The 21282-nt window shown below is 32.9% G+C and overlaps 1 protein-coding gene across 1 annotated transcript; it reads right to left on the bottom strand.

The window, feature by feature from the left end:
- Positions 1–482: 482 nt before the first annotated feature.
- On the bottom strand, positions 483–1771 carry LOC149238099 (F-box/FBD/LRR-repeat protein At1g13570-like). The gene is made up of 2 exons (XM_089369465.1): positions 887–1771; positions 483–761 (listed from the first exon to the last, which is right to left on the bottom strand). Exons 1-2 carry the CDS (start codon positions 1769–1771, stop codon positions 483–485), a joined length of 1164 nt encoding a protein of 387 aa, XP_089225591.1.
- Between the last annotated feature and the right edge of the window lie 19511 nt (positions 1772–21282).

Genomic DNA, 21282 nt, shown 5'->3' on the forward strand with positions numbered 1-21282 from the left:
GTCTAGATTAAAAAAAAGGAGTTCAATTCTGTTTTTGGAAGAATAGAGAAAAGCCCTAAAAGACTGTAATACAAACTTTTCCAAAAGCGAATGGAGATCAGCACACATGGCTGTATAAATTAAAGACAATAGATAGGATAAAAAAAGGTCTGGATTAAATAGTTGCTTATATGTATTTGGGATGGGTTTATGATTTCCGTGGAAAAATAAACTTATGATAATGTACTTCCTCTTTTATTTATATAATAATAAGAAGCATTATAAAGCAAAATCATGTTATTTTAAAATTCCATACTTTGAAACTCGCGTTGTCACAGAAAAATAATATTCTGGTAAATCCAATTCGACAGGAACCAAAAACACTAACAACACTTTGGAAAGTAATATCAGAAACTAAAACGCTTTGCTCACAGAAAAATAATATTCTGATAAATCCAATTTGACAGGAACCAAAAACATTAACAACTCTTTGGAAAGTAATATCAGAAACTAAAAACAAATTCACGGAGAGGGATCTCCTCTGTGATCGTTCCCTGCTCACGACTTTTCTTCAAAGATTCCCAAACTTGGAAAAATAATTTGTGCTGCTCACGCCTTCTGGCTCTCACTTTCACTTCTTTGAGCGCAGGAGCTATTTGAAGCAGGCAACCCAACAAACAAAGTTCGCTCGCATCGTATTTGTTGATATCTATCTCTACTAATTGAAGATTAGCAAGTGGGTACGTTAAAGCTGGTGCAATCGAATCCCCGTCTGCCTCTTCCTGCGTTACAAAGTGTAAAAATCATATATATACCCCGACATGGGCTGATGCAGTCTGCTATCAGGAATACACAGAGAGATGTTAAATGACATCTAAACAATAATGGCGATGAGTTATTCTCTTACCAGAATCACCTGTCCGCGTAGGTGTAATCGCTCAAGGTTAGGAAACCTCGAGAGCAAGTTCAGCAGAGGAACAGAAATCCCTTCTCTTTGATCAAATGCACACCCAACTTCGATGGCAAGCACTTTCAATGACGTCAACGTACCCATGAATTCAAAAAATCTGTTTACAGAGAAATTGTACCCTGGATACCAGCTTGAACTTAACGACAAATCAATCAACTTGTCTCCAGGCTCCATTTCGAATCTTCTCATCGTTGAGGAAAACTCACGAAATGCCATTCCATTCACTGTCATGTCTTCTACGAACGTGATTGCCTTCAGAGTTCGAAGTTTAGGGCAATTGACTGTCAATCCTCGCGCCCTAAAAAGATGTAGAACTAAATCTGTGAGGCTGAGAGAGGAGATGACAGGCCTCTTCAGGCCAAAACTAATAGACAAATTCAACTTCTGAAGAAGAGGGCAATGCAAAAGAAAGTGTGCTAAGGTGTCGTCTGACATTTCGGTACAGGTGAAGCTGCACTCAGTGAGATGCTTGAATCCCGCGAAATCGGTTGGAAAAGTGGTGAGATTACAGTTGTAGAGTGTGAGATTAGTGAGAAGACTGCACGAGAAAAGGGCAGGGGGCACGGTTTCCCTGTCATAGGAATATTCGAGAGAAAGGCGTTCCACGTTTTTTCTGGCAACGCACTGCATCCATTCCGATACGCTTTGCTGTGTAAACGTCCATGGGTTAATAAAGATTTCAGGACCACGCATACTGTGAAGGTCTGTGGTGAGTGTAAAAGACTTCAGATCTGATAAATGGAACCGCAATATGTCGAAAATTCTATTTTCCACAGTTTGACAAATCGAATGTGGAAGGCGCTTGATGCGGTGATGACACATGATAAGGAGAGAGGATGAGATGGGGTATTTTTCTGTAGAGGAATCTCCAGCGATGAGAGAGGACAGAGCATTTGATGACATCTATGATGGCGAGCTTCGAGAGGATGAGGGAAAGGACATCGTCGGGCAGTGTAGACAATCTATCGAGAGCCATTGCCATCACTATAAGATTGCTCTTCCCTCTCTCTCGCGGATGGAATATAGCACGATTGGATTGAACCAGTCCTAGAGTGAAAAATCGGAGCAACAAGCCAGAGAAAATCCTGGAGTGAAAAATCGGAGCAAGAAGCCCGAGGCTCCCAAATCTTAGAGTGAAAAATCAGAGCAACAAACTAGAGGAGAGGCTCCAGTGTCAGAGATGTAAAGTACTTTTTAACATTACGGTTACAACATGGGTGAAGAGTTCACCAGAAAAAATGGGTAAATCCTTGATATTAACTCACTGTAATATATAAGCTGTTCAACAACAACCATAACCATTTACAATTTATAGACAGAAAATATAAAAATAAAAATAAAAGTATTGACCCATGGTATTGAAGATTCATGGTATTGACATGGTATTCATGTGGAATATAGCCTATTTAAAGGGGTAAATTAAATCAGTTTAGATTCATCTTAACCCCTTATCTACGAAGTCCCTAAAGAGATCAAATTTCTTGATATGCAAACCCTTTTTAAAGTGAAAAGAGATATGATCTCTCTTGGTTGTTGGTAGATCGGAAGTTAAGATGGATCTAAGACTGTTATAAACTTATAAAAGCAAAGATGGTCACTATACATGGTTAGTAACATATGTTTTATTCTAATAGGTTATAAGGTCAAATCTAAAGTGAGGTAGAGTATGTATATGGTAGTTAAACCATCCATCTTAAATATTGTGGCCATCGCATGATCAAAATTTCAACTTTTATGATGGACGGACATAGTTACTCTGGGTTCAAAAATGAAATGATTGTGTGAAGATGGGTTCCGTGTCCCACAAATAAGGGGGTCTAATGCCTCAATTTGGTGTAGAATTTAGTAGTTACCTTAAAATTAGATTATTATTATTATTATTATTATTATTCTTGTCAACTTAGTGTAGAGTTTAGTAGTTACCTTAAAAATAGATTATTATTATTATTATTATTATTATTTTCTTTCTTGTGAGATCATCTAGTAGTTGGCACGATGGGATGTTATCTCCTTTACTCTTTCAAATCTCATGGGAAGACATCTTTGGCCCCTTCTAATAACACTCAAAGAGTAAGCTTCACATGCTAGTGGCAAATTCCTAGTATACATGATTTAGGAATTATTCCTAGATATACTATATACACTTAGTGTTATGGTGGTTTTAATTTAAAGATAATGTGCTTTAATTTAAAGGTGATGCAATTTTCTAGCAGTTTTCAAGGAATGACGGATTATCATACCATGCATATGGCAATCATTTAATAAAAGTTATAAATTTATTGATTTTATTGAAAGGTTTTTCATAAAGTATTTTTAAGAAATAAGAGAAAATTTTAAATTAGTGTAGTTATCATAGAATTACTTATTAGGTTAAATAAAAAAAATTAGTATAGTATGACTAATAGATAAAATGATGTTTTTTCTTAACCTTTTTATTCTAATCAATTTTGCCAAAATATAATGGATATATTTAAAAATCATAAATTTAAGTTGTTTTATTATTTTTTATTGATAAATTAAGAATATTTATAAAAACATTATTTATATTTGTAATATTTAATAAAAATAATTAAGAAATTGGGTGAATTTTATTTTGTATTTATATATTATTAAGTTAATATTTATTTTTAAAATAAAATATTTTTCATCTAATTTATTATTATTTATTTTTTTAATATTTTTTTATTAATGTTAATATATTTTACTAATATAAAATTAAAACTTAATTATAATATAATCAAGGATTTTTTTAAAGGTAAATATTGTATTAACTTTTAAATTGAAATATACATGGATGTACTAGATATGATATGTGAGTCTTTCTCTAGGGAGAACGAACCATAGCCAAAAGTGTAATCTTAGTAGAGAGGCATAGGAAACCATGATTAACAAAAAACTAAATAGATGATATATGTCCTAAAAAACGAGCGAGATTGACTAGGGAATGAATTAGATAGCCATAATGAAAAGTAAACTCGAGCATGGAAATAAAAAGTTCGGGGATTAAAGTCAATAATGACAACCCAAATAGGGTCTTCAATGTTGTCACGAGTGCTTCCTTCTAAGGAAGGAATGACAAGACATTGTTCAATGTAGCCTAATCACTGATTAATGTCCCTTAAGTGATGGTGAAATTTCTCCACATACTGTAGGATGTTGACCTAGTCCTCAAAGTGGTCCATTAGAATTATACCAAGGAGAAACTTCAAATTCCAATAAAGGTCAATTTTGTATATGTACTGGTTAAAACGGCCTCTTATATGCCTAACATTTGGCACTTAGTCAACCAAATCAATAAGAACATCTATATCTGAAATTTTTTTGTTGTTGGGAAGCCCCTTCTCATGCTATACGAGCTAACTCCTCCTAGATGGACCTTGGGGTTAAGTATCAAAAATTGGTAGCTAATTCCTGAAGTCTGTGGTGTGCACGTGTGTGCCCCCAAGAGGCTCTTTCATGATAGTAGACCACCCCTTGATGGACACATGCTCATTGATGAGGTATATCACAAGGCCAAATAAGATACAAAAGTGGAAATTCGAGAAGATGGATGGATAAGCGATGGACTCATGGGGGGATTCCATGTAAGGAGAGGAGGGGGCGAGGTAACACAAAATTAGATGAAACTAGAAGTCAGAGAGAAGGGAGTAAGTTAGCAAGTCATGGAGAAGAAACAAGAGTGTGAGGGTACATGAGGGAAAATGTCGAACTTTCCAAGGAACCCAACAAAATGAGATGATAGTCTGCGAGAGAAGGATCGGTAGAAGAATACAGAACCTCAGGAGAAGGCAAAGAGGAGTGAAAATATTCAAGAGTAGTATGGGAGGAATATAGAGGGTGACAAGAAAAGCGCAAGTCAAAGAGGTGAGTGTAGAAAATCTAATACCATAAGCATGAATAAAACGAAGAGAAGAATGTGAACTAGAGATTGTCGAGACGATAACCACTACAGGGCTCCAGTGCCCACAGGGGCTAGTTTGCAACATGTAATATAATGTTGTATCATGAGCCATATCATTCTTACCTGCATGCACACCTAGTGAGATGTGAAAAGGAAACAAAAAAATTGCGCCAATAATCCAAGAAGCCAAATCGAAAGCGTCACTACAAATCTAGATGAGGAGGGGAACCTAGTTATTTCTGAATCCACTGAATAAAACTTAAATTGGAGAGATAGGACCTAGCCTAAGCTCACAGAAGTGGACCAACCAAATGCCCTAGTTCTTGCTAACTAGAGAAAAGGTGGGAATTATAAGCAAGGGGAATGGGTAACCCATATCTTCAAATGAGAGAATTAACACCGGGAGGAGGAAAATGGATATAATTGTATTAAAACCAATTTCCACACAAGTGGGTCGTGATAGTCTTAGCAAGATGGTGGAATTTCAATGTTGTTGTATTGTGCAGGCTTGGGATCGAGGAGCTTGTGTATAGCTCACCTTGAGTGAGATCACAGGAGTGTGTTTATCATAAAATTTATTGTGGGCAGGTTTGAGCACATCCTCTGGCCACTTGGCCAAGTGGGGCGGTGATAGCCCCCCCAATGCCCTTTGCCTTCTGTTAAGAAAAGAACTATCTAAATTAATAACATTTTTTAACCCATGAAGTGTACACCAGTTGGTTTACATGGGGTTTAGTCCCAACTAGGTCCTAGGTTCAAGTTTCATGAGGAAGGGTTTAGGATGGAAGTCACTTGGGGGGAACTAAAATCTATCCCAAGCGGTATCCAAGCTCAATCAAGATTCGCACAATCCTAGTGATAAGCATCCCATTGTGGTCTTATCATTCTTCTTCCATACAATTATTATGGCCCCAACCTAGGCTCAACCTAGTCACAAAAAAATAGAAAATATAATTTCACGTCTATTAAAATGTAATAAAAAATAAAAATAATAAAAGTAATAAAACTATTCAATTCAATTTATTATATTGTAATTATGTTTTTATTAATAAAATTGAAAATTTCATATTTTCATATCACATTAAAATAAATTGAAGTAATAATGATTAAATGTTGGTAAACAAAGAAACATATTAAAATCTCTCGAGGTGCAAACCTTTAAGTAAGATTTCAACTAACAAAGTGGTTTGCATATTGAGAGATTTGATCCCTCTCTATGCAAGTTTCTTAGTAGATCGAGAGTTAAATTGGATCTATGCTAGTTAATATAAAATCAAAATACTTCACAACATGAGACATGTCAAGATAGTTACATGATTAAATCCAACTAACATAAATTATGTGTGAAGTAAAAAAATAATATTAGACATGTTTCCATCAAATATTATCTTTTCTAGCCGCGCATATTTATTGAATAGAGAAATGAACTTGAAAAAATAATTAATGTGAAGTTCAGAAACTTGCTTCATGTTACATTTCAATTCTGAATGTTTCTCCATAGGGAATATGTCTATAGATTCTCACTGAATGCTTTTTCCTCCATATTTCAAAGACATTTGGTTAACTTATAGGACTGGAGCATTTCTTCAAGTAGAGATGAATCTAGCCATGTTTCTAGATGGAATGCATGGAATAGAATATATTCAATTAGCATAAAATAAGCTATTGATGCGTATTTCCAACTTTCATACATATGCTAATGTACCTTAATCGTTTGGTTGCATGTTGGTTAAAGCAAGAAGAAGATACAGGATGCCACATATAGTTTGCTTTATAAATAACCTTATGCAACCCAATGCAAGAGCTTCTCAACAGGGACATCACTACTCTAGTGGCATGTGTTATAACTAAACCATATCTTAGCATATTCCATATTTTAATCTACTACTATCTAAAATCTATTATATCATTTTAATGGTAAACAAATTTTAACTAGCTTCATTTCATTATTTCATTCCATTCTCATAAATTATATTTTCTTTAATTGTATTTACATCTCTAAGGAAACTATGCAATATCTAGCATGAATGACAAGGTCAACACAATTGATCATTTACTTGTCCAAAAATATGAGATATTAGAGGGAAATATTCCATAAAAAAAGGTTTGATTTTATCTACTTCTAAATTTACTTTTTATTTATATGTTTAATAGGTTTGAAAGTACATGAATTTGCTTCCCAAAATCATTGCAATATGAAAAAACTAGCTAATATTTTTAGAAATGACATGATCTCTAGAAATTTGCACATCTTTCTATTTGAATTATTTTGGCCCTTATTGATTCTTTTAGCACTCACAAGCCATGCACACCTCCAAATTAGAATCTATATGTATTTTATTATGTGTTAAAAAAATTCATGTGCATTCCTTTATGTAAAAGAAAATCAGTCTTAAGGACTACAAATGAAAAGGGGATAACACTAGGATTATGTTGTAAGTGACCCTTCTCACGTCAACCACCATGGTTAATTGAAGAAAATAGGTGGGTCTTAGGCCCTACATGTAGTTTACCTAGTTTGATCACTGTGAAATACACCTATAGACAACAATATACACCCTCTTTGGGGTTACTTTGTCACTACACTTAGATATGGATGCAAATAATAGATTTTGCATAGCAGGGATGCGTCGTGAGTCCTTCACCATAATCAATCAAGAAAAATAATTGCCTCAAAATAGTATTTTCAATTGAATATTCCTAGGTGAAATACCATTGAATGAGTCATTGACAACATGTGAGACCTATATAGGGTTTTTTTTACAAGGTTTTGATTTGGATACATGTACCATGAGTAGGTTTCATGCAATGGAAATGGGTCTTAAGTAATAAATATGGTTAAGTGGGAAACAATGGCATTAATACTTAGTTGAATATTCTTAAGGTAAAACACCATTAACAACACCTAGAAACCTTGAGATGGGCCCTTTATATGGAGTATTTACTATTAGCAATGAATTTTGATACCATTTTCAAGTATTGGGAATCATTGATATGTTTTGGGTCCTTAACTAAAGTTGGAGTAGGAACACCATAACCAAAATTTTTAGGTCTAAAATGGGCCTTGTAAAGAAAATAATAAAGTAATAATTAAAATAATAAAATAAGTGTTGTGAGATTTTAAAGGAGAATAAAGAAAACTACTTTTTGTAATTGTATTTTCAACTTATTTTGTTATAGGTTTAAAATTTCAAGTGTAGGCACTCACTAAATTTTGCATTCAATGAGTGCCTACACATTGATATTTCAGTAGACTTATAATGAGACAAGTTGACAATGAGATTAAAAAAACCACTTTTCTTCTTTTTCGTCCAAAAGAATTCACCCATGGGGATGACATCATCATATTTAATCCTATTGGTTATTTTAAGTTTGACTTTCATATTACATTTTTTGTTTCATGGCCAATAGTTTTTAACTCAAAATTCCACCAAAGAAGATCCTTCATCTTTAAACCTTATTTCTCAAGCTAAAGAACGATGTACTTGTCCTCAAATCATAATAAATGATCTACCTAGGATGTCATTTGTCTCCAAGTAAGATATGTGTAACATTCCTTAGTTTTGTTGTAAAAATTCCATCTAAATAATCATAATTTTGCCCATATTTACCCCATTCTCCATCACTTTTTCTTCTTTCTTCTTAGATGTTGTGCAATAAATACAAATAAAACCATAAAAAAGAATTTACACTATTTTATTTTTATTTTTATTATTATTATTTATTATTTATTGTTGGAAAGTCATTTTTACTAGTTTTTTTATGGGAAATAATTCAATTTGGTCATTCCTCATTTGTTAACATATGTGTATCAGCTTTTAAGAAAATAGAGAACATGGTAGCGTCGAGGGTTAGCTCAACTAATCGAGTTATTTTTGCTAAGTAACTCATTGATTGGGTGGTTACAAGGTCAATTCTCCTCGATGCCCTTGGGTTATGCCTTGCTAGTTTGGTTGGTGGGATTTGATTCCCTTCAGGGTTGATCTGCCCATATTTTCTTGTGGATGTAGCATCCACCCAGCGTTAATGAACCACCATATAAAAAAAAAAATAGAGAACATGAGTTTTGTTCCCAACATTCACAATATGGACAAATTCTTCTTGGGGATGGGGAATTCCACACACATATGCATGTTCAATGCTACCATGAAGAGAAAAATCTCATTATCACAACAAAAAAATCTTCCCATGTTTCTACAGTCTACGATTTGGAACAATTTCAACTGCCACAAAGGTAGAATTTGTTGGGCATGAAATCCAAATAAAGAATTTAGGTCATGGAGGATTATTAGAATTTTGGTTTCATTTTTTCTTTCTATAAATACTCATAGAAATCAAGCCATGGAGTAAGTTCCTTCATACAATCAACTTTTAATTAAGTGTCATTTATATCTTGTTCATTATATATACAATCTCTTATATTAAGGCCCCTCTATCTCTTAGCATGTGCACCTCTTTCTTTTGTGCATATTCTCGTTTCCTATGCATTGTGTTTCTAGTAAATATCTATTTGTTTAATTTATTGTTGCACATGTGTAAATTACTCATTTTTTATATTAAAACAAATAGCTCCTTTGATTGAGTGTAAAATTTTCTTTTAAAACAAGTCTAAATCTTAATTTTAGGTAACGATTGGAATGACCCTATAGAGTATTACTGCAATCCTCTTTCACACATGGGAGTATAATATAGAGAGTAAACCCTAGTTTTCCACTGATTGAGACCCCAATGCATGCTTTTTTATTTATCTAGACTTGAGTTGATTTCTTTCCTTTGATTTGATCTAGATTATCCTTTCAATTCAATGCATGAGTGATTAGAATCTATTTCCCAATCAACAATCTCCACAAGTGAAGAGAGTATTGTTGTGTGATCCTTTGAGGCATGATATTCCACAACCTAGATTTCTACCTATGCAAGCTTTGGTAACCTAGATTGTAAGAGACTAGTTCCCATTTTGTCTTGGAAGTTACTTTGGTAGCCTATAACTTTGTTTTACTTTGTAATAGTTAAAGTATTGTTAGCGTTGATATCAAGTTAGAAATTATTTGGTGCTTCCACTACAATTATTGATGTATTTATACATTTTTTAATCACAAATGTTACACTTGAGTTCTATTCTTAGTCAAATACTTTAATTTCATTCGTAGATGTTAAGCTTAAATTTCATTGATAGTTAAATCTTGAACTTCATTCTCATTCAAATTTTGTTGAGTGACTTAACAAGATTTTATATTCTTTTGATGTTACACTAAATTCATTCTTAATTCTTTATTTAGGCCTTCAATTAACAGTCTTTACTAGCATTTAAATCTCATAACTCATTTGAAATATTGACAAGAAATTCACTCTTAGTTAAACTTAATATTTGTTAAAGTGACACATTAGGAAATTAAGATAATTCTTTCACATATAGTGAGTGTGCTTTATTAGTTTATGAATACCAGATTGATATAATAAATTTCATAATTTGTGCAGGTAAATTAAGGCATACCTTTTTGCACCATTTCCAAGGAAGCGCAAATAGAATTAGTTTTTAATTTTATATAGTTTACTTTGTCTTTGTTTTGCATTAATTTGATATAAACATTTACGAGAAGGAGAAATGAAAGTGGTAAGATGGGAGGCAAGAAACCACACATTCACTTTAATGAGTTTTCATGAATCCTCTTCATGTTTATGTGAATATATTAATTAGGCCTAGGAAAAATAACTATTGATTTATTAAAGTTAGAAAGTGTGTTGTAGTTGAAGAAAGTCAGCCCACTGGTATTAATCGAAATAAGTAATAAATCTGGAAAAAAACGAGTTTCAGTCATTTGGCCCCCCAATCCCTCACCCCCCAACTAATTTAACTTCGAGAACTCAACAAGTATAGGAACAATTAACAATTGCAAAAGAATGAATAAAATATAATTATAACCAAGTACATCCACTTAAGGAAAATCATTGGTTGTAGAAACATCAAGGGAAGGACAAACTCTTAAGCTCATCCAGTGGAACATCAGAAGAAAACACTCAATATTAGACTAAGGAATTTTGGCTCCCTTGGAGGAAGATATGAAATAAAATGAAGTTGTAGACCTTAATATATATGTTGCAATTACATGAGAAAGAGAGAGAGAGAAACAACAGAGGTAGTAGTAATAGAAAGAGACAGAGGAAGAAGAGAAAGGGAACCCTTAAGAGAAATAGAGAGGAAATAAAGAAATATAATCATGAAAGAGGATAAAACATAGGGGAAGAAAGAAGATCTTAGAGAGGAGAAGAATTTGGAGCACAATGGTTATAAAATGAAGCCACCTTTCAATTTCCCATCTTATATGCATTGATAGTGTTTGGTACTAACGTAGAAAAGAAAAATATCCCACCATTTGTACTTCCTCATTTTTATGGTATGTCAAATCATGATCTTGATTCTTTCCCTCTTGAATTTCAAATTTTGTGCCACACATATGGGTAGACAAATGAACATGAAACTTCTTTTGTTTCTAGCTTCTTTAAAATGGTTTATGGATTTGGGAGAACATACTAATATGTCGAGGGAAGATATGAGAATTTTTTTATTATTAAGTATCAACCATATTGTAGACCCAAATACCCTAATTGGGATGTATTCAAGATGTCCCAAAAAGTAGACACAAGTTTAGAAGACTATTTAAAATGATTTTCCTATAATATTCAGAAATATAAATAAAATGAATTAAACCCAGACATCATTCACACAATTTTTTTTAAAGGAATTAGAGATGAATATATTGATGTACTTAATATTATGTGATTAGGTGATATTTGTTACTTTCATTTTACAAAAACATATGAGTTATTCATGAAGTATTCTAGAGGAAGAGAAAAAAATGGCAAAGATAAAAGAGATGCTCTATCTAAAATGAATAAGTCAGTTGCATATATATATATATATATATATATATATATATATATATAGATATAGATATAGATATATAAACCATTCATATTACTTTAAAAAATATTGATAAACATAGTTATTAGTTGTTATTCGTCTGCCACTTAGGAAACTAGGCTAGTAGTATAAGTTCAAAATTTTAAGATTATCAATGTTGTTCGCTATTTGAGAATCTATTAAACTAAAATAGTATCTAGTCTAGAAAATAAAATCTATACTAATAAACATGCTAGAAACAATTACATGAAATAAATGCTACTACAAGTAACTAGCTCGACTGCACTACATATTGCAAGAGTATCCACCTGAACTAGTGGTTGTGGCTCACTATCATTGTTAGAGGAGGAAAATTTAAGGTTTGTTAGGTTATCAGCAAGGATTGTCACCCTTTTGTTGAGACTATCAACTTTTTCCAATAGTTATATCATACATATAATCAATTCTTATTTTTTATATGCTATATCAATTAGGCCTCTTTCGACTAGTGCCTCTATATGTTAGTAGAGATAACAATTTACATATGAGATTTTTCCCTACCTCTAGTGGAATTACCCACATCTCGAATCCGATCCTTGGTTTTTTTATCAACATGACTATAAATAATGCAGTTACTTGATTTCCTAACCTTCTCTTCCACATTTGAGATGGCTCTTTGAACTATTTCAAGGATTGTGTCCCTGTAGCATTCCATTACTACCTAAGTTACTACCTCTTCTTAGGTTTGATGGGACAAAGAGGGATTATTCTTTGAAGGAGGGGAGAGACCGAGTCATCCTCATCTATGAATTCACTAAGGATAAGAAAGTTGACACTTTACCATAGTGGTAGGCTTAAGATAGGCAGGGGGTTATAAGAAAAAAATGAGCAAATGGGAATGGAATAGAGCACCATGAGAGCTATGTAGGAATATTGATATAGGGGGAGGGATGGGTTTGGGATTATAGAGGATAGGATATTTAAACATAGATGGATGAATTACAGTATGCACATGAGGAGATAGAGAAGGGAGGTTAGAACAATAGAGAAGAATATGGCTAGGAGAAGTTTATGAGTTGAATCACCACAATGAGAAAAATAAGCCCCCATAAATACCATTACCAGGGAGGGGATAAAAAATTAGAAACCCACAAATTAAAAATATGTGTTCATTGTTGAAAGGAGGAAATATAAAATTGAAGCATAATCCCAAATCAAAATGACTGCTAGACCAAACCTATAGTGTAAGTGACTACTATGAACTATGACAGAAGGGAGTTCCCCATCTAAAGAGTTTCCAACTGAGAATCATCATAGGTATTGCGTTCCTTAAATCCTCCATGAACCATCCCTCCAGAACAAGTAACAATACACAAGCTTCCTGCTACCCATGGATGGCATATTATATGCACACAACAAACATCGAACCAGTTATATTTGTCCTTAGCTAGCCACCCCACATCATCATATTGTTTCCATGCTCCTAATATTTCCATAATAACTTATGATATTCCCTTTCAAGTAAATTTCTAGACCAATATTATTGCCCCCAAGTTATAAATAATCAATTATAAATGCTCTCCAACCATGGAAATAGTTTCTGGAGTGTTATGTGTAGGAGGCCATGCAAGCTACCATTGGGAAGGAATATTTCCTTCTTCATTTATGTTTGTGATGCTCATCCAAATTTGAGGAGGGAAACCCTTTTCATGTGCACACACCATGGGGGATATAACCTTTATCTACTATTTCTTAGCATTTAGCCCTTAGCTACTCTAGAATTGGATTATTCCAATTATTATCAAATACCTCCTGTTTATATTTTAATCCTACATTGACTAGCTTATTAGCTAATTTTTTTCCATTTCTTAGGAAATGTATTAGAATGGAGGCTATGATTGCAACTAACAATCCCATAATTTTCTCTAAGCTCATAGTGAGTCTCTAACTCTTGGAGACTTTTACTAGAGTTGAACCATTCTACATTTTTTGTATCATTAAGATGGTAATTTTGGAGTCCACTTCTATTAATATGTTTTGTATATTACTCTATAAGCTATGATTAGACCTTGATCCAAAGCATGAAGTTATACTACATTATTGGTGTTATTTCCAAGTGCTCCTACATATATATGAACAATTTGACCCTTCTCATTTTTTAAGACTCTGTCATAGCTAGTAGGACCTAGGTTTCCTTTGGAGGCTACATTAAAATTTAGTTTTAGGAATTCCTTAGGAGGGGAACCATTTGTTTGGAATTGAAGGATCAAGATGAGGGGTGGAAGGTTGTGAACAATAGCAGATTGTAACAGTCCCAAGAGTGGGAGGATGTTGGACTCCTTTAAGGATTATTGCCAATATTTATTTGTCTGCTAAGTGATTAAAATAGTTTATCTTATTTCCCCATGATTGTGTACCAAATTGTGCTTATATCCATATATTTTTCTATAAATTTTATTTTATTGTGTTCCTTTCAAACTGTCCAAATGATAAGTCCTAGAAAGAGTCAATATGCTATATTTAGGGTAACATTGGTTCAGGGAGTGATGTCCAATCTTAAACTATAGAGTATATTGTATCCCTTCTTTTTTCTGTTTTTATGAATATTATTTCTATTTTATCCCATAGTTCAAAAGAAAAAGTGCATTCAGTTAATAGGTGTTCATTTGCCTCGATATTTACCATGCATAGGTGACATCTGGTTGGTTTGTCAAACACTTTCCTTTGTATTTTATCCCACGTTAATATTTTATTTTGTAGGAGTATCCTTATATAGAGAGTTATTTTTTGCCATAATTTAGCTTTCCAAAAACATTTCCACTTGTTTTCTCTAGCCTGCTCCACAGTTCTTGCAATAATATTTTATACCTCCTTTAAAATGAGTGTTCCTTTAGGCTTGTACCCCCACTGAAGAATAGCATTCCTATGTTGTACTTTGATTTTCTTTGTATCTAAATCTTGACTTTAAGTTTACTTAGATTCATTTCTTATATTGGCTAGCCAATGTGTGCTTCCCTCCTAATGTCTCCATTACTATTGATTTTTTGTTTGAATCTAGTAGTGTTTAACCAATGTTTTCCTTGTAATTCTAGGTTAGCTTTAAGGTCTCTCGCTTCCCCTATTTCTTCAAGTCTTTACCATTGTTGCTAGGATTCTTCCCAGAAAAGGGCTGATTTTCTATCTCAAAACTCCCAGTGGTTGTGAGTTTGGATAAAGTGTTTATTGTTCCATGCTAGGTTTAAGAGATGTGATCCTTTTATTTCACCTTGCATTTGAATTGGTTGTTTCTGATTGATGTATAGAGTAAATTTAATTTTCCATATTTTACTCCATAGACCCCCTAGGCTCTTAAACCTCTCCACCAAGTTTTGACCCCAAGTGCTTGGTTGAGAATTTATGGGTAACTTAGGCCCAAGCAACCTATGTTTTTTGGCTTACATGGTTTCTCCAAGGCTACAAGACCCAATTTCTTTTCTTTCTTTGCTCCTCCCCATAAAAAGGATCTTTATATATTTATAATATTTTGAAGGATGGATTTGGGCACTACAAGTACTGATAAAAAGTATAAAGGTATAGCTTGAAGAATTTTATTAAGAAAGATGGTTCTACCTACAAGATTGATGTGACACCCTTGATATACTCCTTTGATTTTGAAATAGAAATGTACTATGGTCATAAATAAAATTATAATTTTATTTTGATGGCCTAAAGAGTGAGACATGAATCCATGATCTAAGGGAGAAAAGGAAGAAGAACCTAGGTGGTGTTAGCTAGAACCACTGCTTAAATAAATGAGCAGCTTGAAAGAAATATCTTCAAGAAAGTTCCCATGTTCTCCATGCTCCTAAAAAAAGAACGTTCCATGAGGAACATGAATAGCGACACAAAATGAAGAAATAGGAATTCGGAAAATAAAATAAAAGTTTGATGTAAGAAGTTTGAGCGAGAATTAAATTTGAATTTAAGAAATCAAGAAGTTGATGTGATATTGTGGGAGAATACTTTGGAGGAAAGGAGCCAAACTTGAGTGCATTCTAAGCATTGATATAACCTGTTGAGGTTGAGGGAACTGGTTTCCCTATCTTAATGTTGTGAATTTGGGGATTGTTTTTGTGACCTTGGAGAATTTTACTGAAAATCTCATAAGTGTTGGTTGATGACTCCTTGCCAAATAGGCTAATAAACCACTCTCACGTGCTATAAGTTTATAAATATTTCCATTGAATTTATAACGTTGTTATAATAACATATAATTTGCTCACTTTCATAAGCTTCCTTAAGATTGATTTATTACATAAAATAGTGTACTTCTTATAACAAATAATATTGTGCTCTATACCATTGAGCACTTTTGTTTTTTGGGGATGTTTCATCATGTGAATATCTAATATTTAGCTGGCACTCCCATCATTGTTTTTTTTCATGAATTTTATCTTCCATATTAGTGAAACAACACTTACACCTATAACTCTAACTTTGATACCTATAACTATAAGTCTGATTGGATATGTAATTATCCCCAAAGTTCCTAGCTTGGGAGAATTTCATTTATCAACATTTGAGCTATAATCATATGCTTTATCATCAACAAATATTTAGATTAATTTTGACAATGTATTGGGACTATAGTAGTCGTACAAACTTCTACATAAGATGTCCACGTAGATTGGGTCAAAAGTAACTTGATTGTGACTAAACTATCATTAAATGTGTTGAGAAAGTTGTACAAAGAGATGTGTGCTTAGTTTTCATAGTTCTAAAATAATTTGTCTTAGAATGTGTTTGGAACATTTCGATACACATTTTGAACTGGTTTGGTATTTAATGTTCGTTCAATGTCAAGCTCATGTAATTTGAAGGAAAAAGTAGTAGTAAATACTTGGATGAGATAGGTACCAAAAAACAATCCATTATGTAAGTGACGGACTAAAATATCCTTCGAAAAAAAATTGCGTCGATAGTAATAAAATTTAATAGGGAAATTATAATCAATAAATGCAAGAACAAAAGAAATCCCATAAATGTTTGAACCATGTTTATTGAGGTAATTTTATAATGAATTTTACATATTTAAACATAATTAAGATTAATATAATATTGATAACAAATATCATTATGTTAAAATTAATTCATTTCAAATTATATTAATGAATTTCATATCTTTATAATATGAGTAGATGTTGAAATGTTAAATAGAACAAAAAATACTAAATTTTAATTTTATGTTTAAATTACTTTACATTTTTAAATATACATATTTAAATAAATATTAATTAATGTTTTTAATTTTATATATATATATATATATATATATATATATATTTATATATTTAAAAAAATATATTTATATAATCAAATCATGATTATTATTATTATGACCATAATCATAATGATTTATAATTGAAAAAAAAAACTATTCATTTTGTTAACATAAAATTACATATCTGGACAAGGTTCTTTGTATTAGATTATTTACCTTTAAATGTGACTATTTCTTTTATATTTAATATTATTGTAACCAATATATATAACTTTAAATTAGTATGCTATCATTTGATTTATGGATTTTTTAATGAATAAGTTAAGATACACTAGATACACCAATAATAGGGGAAAATATTATTAATAAAAACAAAAACACTATAATTGTTTTTTTTTAAGATTAAATATAAAATCTAAGATATAAAAAATGGGGTGGGACCTCCAGGACACGTCATCCTAATCCCAACACCCCGATGCTCTCGTTGACTACACCTCTTTGCCCCTCCTGGATGGGACCTTTGGGACACATCATCTTGGTCCCATCATCTTGATGCTCCTCTAACATGTGCCTCTTTGGCTTTCGGGGGCAACCCTCCAGGACACGTCATCTTGGTAACTCCATTTTCCTCTACCCAACCTTGTGGGAGACTTCTACACAAGATTTTTGAATGGAAAATAGGACGTATGACGCCTCTATCACAGTTATGGGAGCGCAACCAGAGCCGACATGACACAGGCTCCTACAACTCGATTATATACATACATACATGTGTGTGTGTACTCATGAGTGGAGTAGGTGATTTCAAAAGGACTGGTTTGGCATGATCAATGCAGGGTTCTTTTCCTCCATAGACCCACCATTCTCAGAGCCTTCATTATTTCATCTCAACGATGAAGTCAGGGGTTTTAATCAATAGCAAAGGTCATGATGCCTTTACCAGTGCTTACCCACATTAACTTCATAATTATATATGCTCAGTGCTTACGGCACTAAGATAAATATAAGCCTCCCTACAGAAGGACATTAGAGTAAAAACACAGTCACGAGGAATAGTAACAGAATCTCACTCTTTTTAATTTACCACTATACACCAAGCATAGTTCAAGCAATTTAGTGCATTATTTAATTTTAACAAGCAAAACATATACCAATGTATTTAACCAGGGTTCTCCTTTCTAAGCCAAATTACTATGAAATGTAAATAGAATGATCACAAGAATTCCTTAGCTATTGTTGCTAGTATTCAACCAGAAAAGAGACATTCATTCATTAAAATTTCAGGTATAGCAATAACACTTATTTTAAATATTATGGACAACTGAGTCTAGTACAAGGACTCTCCACCAAACAATAGACTGTTGTAGCCATTCCTCACTTGCAGTTGTCACCTTTGAGCCAGATTCCAGAGACTGAGGGGTTCTACTTGGGAATTAAATACAACCGAGATATGAACCAGGAACCAGAGATTCTGTCATCTCTCTCGACAATAGAACTATAGCATAACCAATGCACATAGACACTATGTTTCCACCCACTTATCGGGACTTTAGAACCTGGAACCAATCAAATAAACAACAATGGTCCTTCAAAAAACTTCCAGGAGTATTTCCTCCACCCCACTCCTTAGGAATTTTCTGAGAAAACCTTCTCCACCCTTTGGATCACGAGGACTCGAGAGGAAAATCCTCCTCACTTGAAGGTTTTTTTTTTCTCCCAGACTCCTACCAACCAAAAACTCTACTTTTCTATTGTTAAATGAGAATTCTCTTCAGTAGTTGACTTTTTTCTTCCTTTTTTTACCTCGAGCTATTTGCACAACCTCCAAGCTTCATAATTTTATTTGTCTTTATTTCCTTATAATGCTTTCCAAGGAAACATGGGCCTACGAACTTCTCTTGCAGCCCAATTTAATTGATGATCAGGTCATTTAAGGCTCAACAACTAGCCTTTAATGACTGTAAAAAATAGTTCAGATTTCCTGCAGCAAGGAAACCATGAACATCCCCAACAAGTAATCCCCTTAGCTCTAGAATTCGGGTCCCCTGAATCAGCCCATTTAATTTTTTAAATTCAATTACATGATGTGATTACACGGCTAAAATCGAGCCAATCTTGGGTCGAGATATTACAATCATCATAGATAGTAGATAATAATAAACAAAAGGTAAACAAAAATCTTAGGTAGATTACACCTTTCTTTTTAGCTTGTTATTTGGAAAAATCTCCTCAAGATTGTGATATGTAATTCCTCCTCGTCCTTTTATTCATTTAACCCATCTTTAATTGTTTAGTTAGATTATCCTTCTTCATCTCAAACTCTATTTTCTCTAGTTATCCTTCTCTTAGTTCATCTTCATGCTTAGGAGTACTATTCACTTCTATAAATATCGCATCACAACTATGAATAATATTCTTTAGTATTGGATTCTAAAGTTTGTATCCTTTTACTCCATTTATTTAACCAATCAAGATACATTTATATACTTTATTATCCTACTTTCTACTTTTCTCATTTGGAACATGCACGTAAGCATCATAGCCAAAAACTTAAATATGTGCAAGAGAGGCTTTGTTACAATGCATCTATGACGATAAGTCTCATTAACCAATGCCAATGTAGGTGATTTGTTCATCAAATATCTTGTATTGTATATTTCCTTTGCCCAGAAAATTTGTTCCATGCTTGCACCACCAAGCATACTCCTTATTCTTTCTGTCAACATCCTATTTATCCTTTCCACAACTCCAATATGTTGAGGTGTGTATGGAGTTTTTTTTTACCATACTATTATCCACTCTTTATTAGAACTATTCATAATATTTCATAAAAGCTTTACCACATAACTAGTAAACACTTTATTTCCTTTCCTCTTTAGTTTTCCATAAGAGCTTTATGTTATTTCAATTTTTTTAGAATCTCTACCATATTTATAGAATTTCTCAAGAAATACAACATGTTCTTTAGAGAAATCAACTATAAAGAGACATAATACATGGATTCTTGTAGAGATGGAATAGGTATATTTCAAAACACATCAGTCTATCTTAGCTCTAGGATCCCTTTTTCTTTAGTAGCATTGGATGACAATCTCACCTGATTATGTTTACCATAAACAAAAGGTTCATAGAAATTGAAATCCAAAGAAAAATCAAGGATACCTTAAACCATACCTTTACTATGCAAAGCTTAAAGGAACTTTCTCTAATATGTCATGTTTTTTCATGCTATACTATTATCTTTCCTAGGCTCTTGCAACACTTTCCTTGAAAATTGTTCTTGATGATGAATCTTGCTTTAGATTCGAAATGTTGATGATAAAAAAGGCACTTTGGGTTATTCTTTAGTTCTGCAATAAAACAAGATTAAGAGTTTTAATAGTTTTGTTATCTTAATTATGGTATTGCTATACACCCATTAGTAATTTTTCTTACCAACAACCTGTATAGAGTTCCAATCCAAACTCCCCTTGGCAACCCTTTTACTCCTAAAAGAATCTTGCATGCATATTCTTTCCCAATATAGACTTCACACCTACATCACTCATATTACTCATAGATATCATGTTATGAAACCAGCTCACAAAAAGATAGAAAAGATAGACTAACGCCTTAGAATTCAGCCTCTTCAAGGGGGCAACCTCCTTTAAATTACATAAATGAACAATTCTTGGATGATTCAAATGACAAGACCTCCTTTCTATATATAGGAGTCTAAGGGGTCATAATATAATCAAAGCCGACATAACAATAATAATTTAAGGGGACAATAATAACAATATTGGGTTTCTATGGGGCACAATAGTAACAATATGGGGACTACAAGGGTACAACAATATAATAAGGGGGTTGTACTAATAACAATAAGGGGTTACACTAGTAGTATAGGGGCCTAACATGCCCCTCTCCTTCAAAAAGTGTTGTCCTCAATGCTTGAGTAGTTCTTGATGCTTCTGTTTGGTCAATATAGTGTGTCCTAAATTGCTATATAAATTGTCAATCCAAGAGTCGTAAACTATTGAAGTGGGGTGCATTATATATGCAAGATAACCGATTTCTTACTTCTTTGTCGTTTTTTATTTTTGGTTTGTTTTTGGGTTTATCTTTTGTTGATTCCCTAATGTGAAATGGCAATTCTAAAAGTAAAGTATGGATATAAGTGTTCAAGGCAATGGTGACCTTTAAAATAATTTTCAAACTTCAAAGTTTTCAAAAAAGTTTTCAAACTTGCAATGATGAAATAAATTCCTAAGAGAAAATAAAAATGTACC

This window comes from Pinus tabuliformis, chromosome 8 (assembly GCF_031772625.1).
Source record: "Pinus tabuliformis cultivar Carrire ecotype Pingquan chromosome 8, CPIR1, whole genome shotgun sequence".
Lineage (NCBI taxonomy): Eukaryota > Viridiplantae > Streptophyta > Pinopsida > Pinales > Pinaceae > Pinus > Pinus tabuliformis.

Bases quoted from the DNA above. Each gene is read 5' to 3' on its own strand.
- LOC149238099 (XM_089369465.1), bottom strand. From the start codon at position 1,771: ATGTGTCATCACCGCATCAAGCGCCTTCCACATTCGATTTGTCAAACT. The intron at 762-886 runs GTAAGAGAATAA...TTTGTAACGCAG, and splicing joins TACGCGGACAGGTGATTCTG to GAAGAGGCAGACGGGGATTC.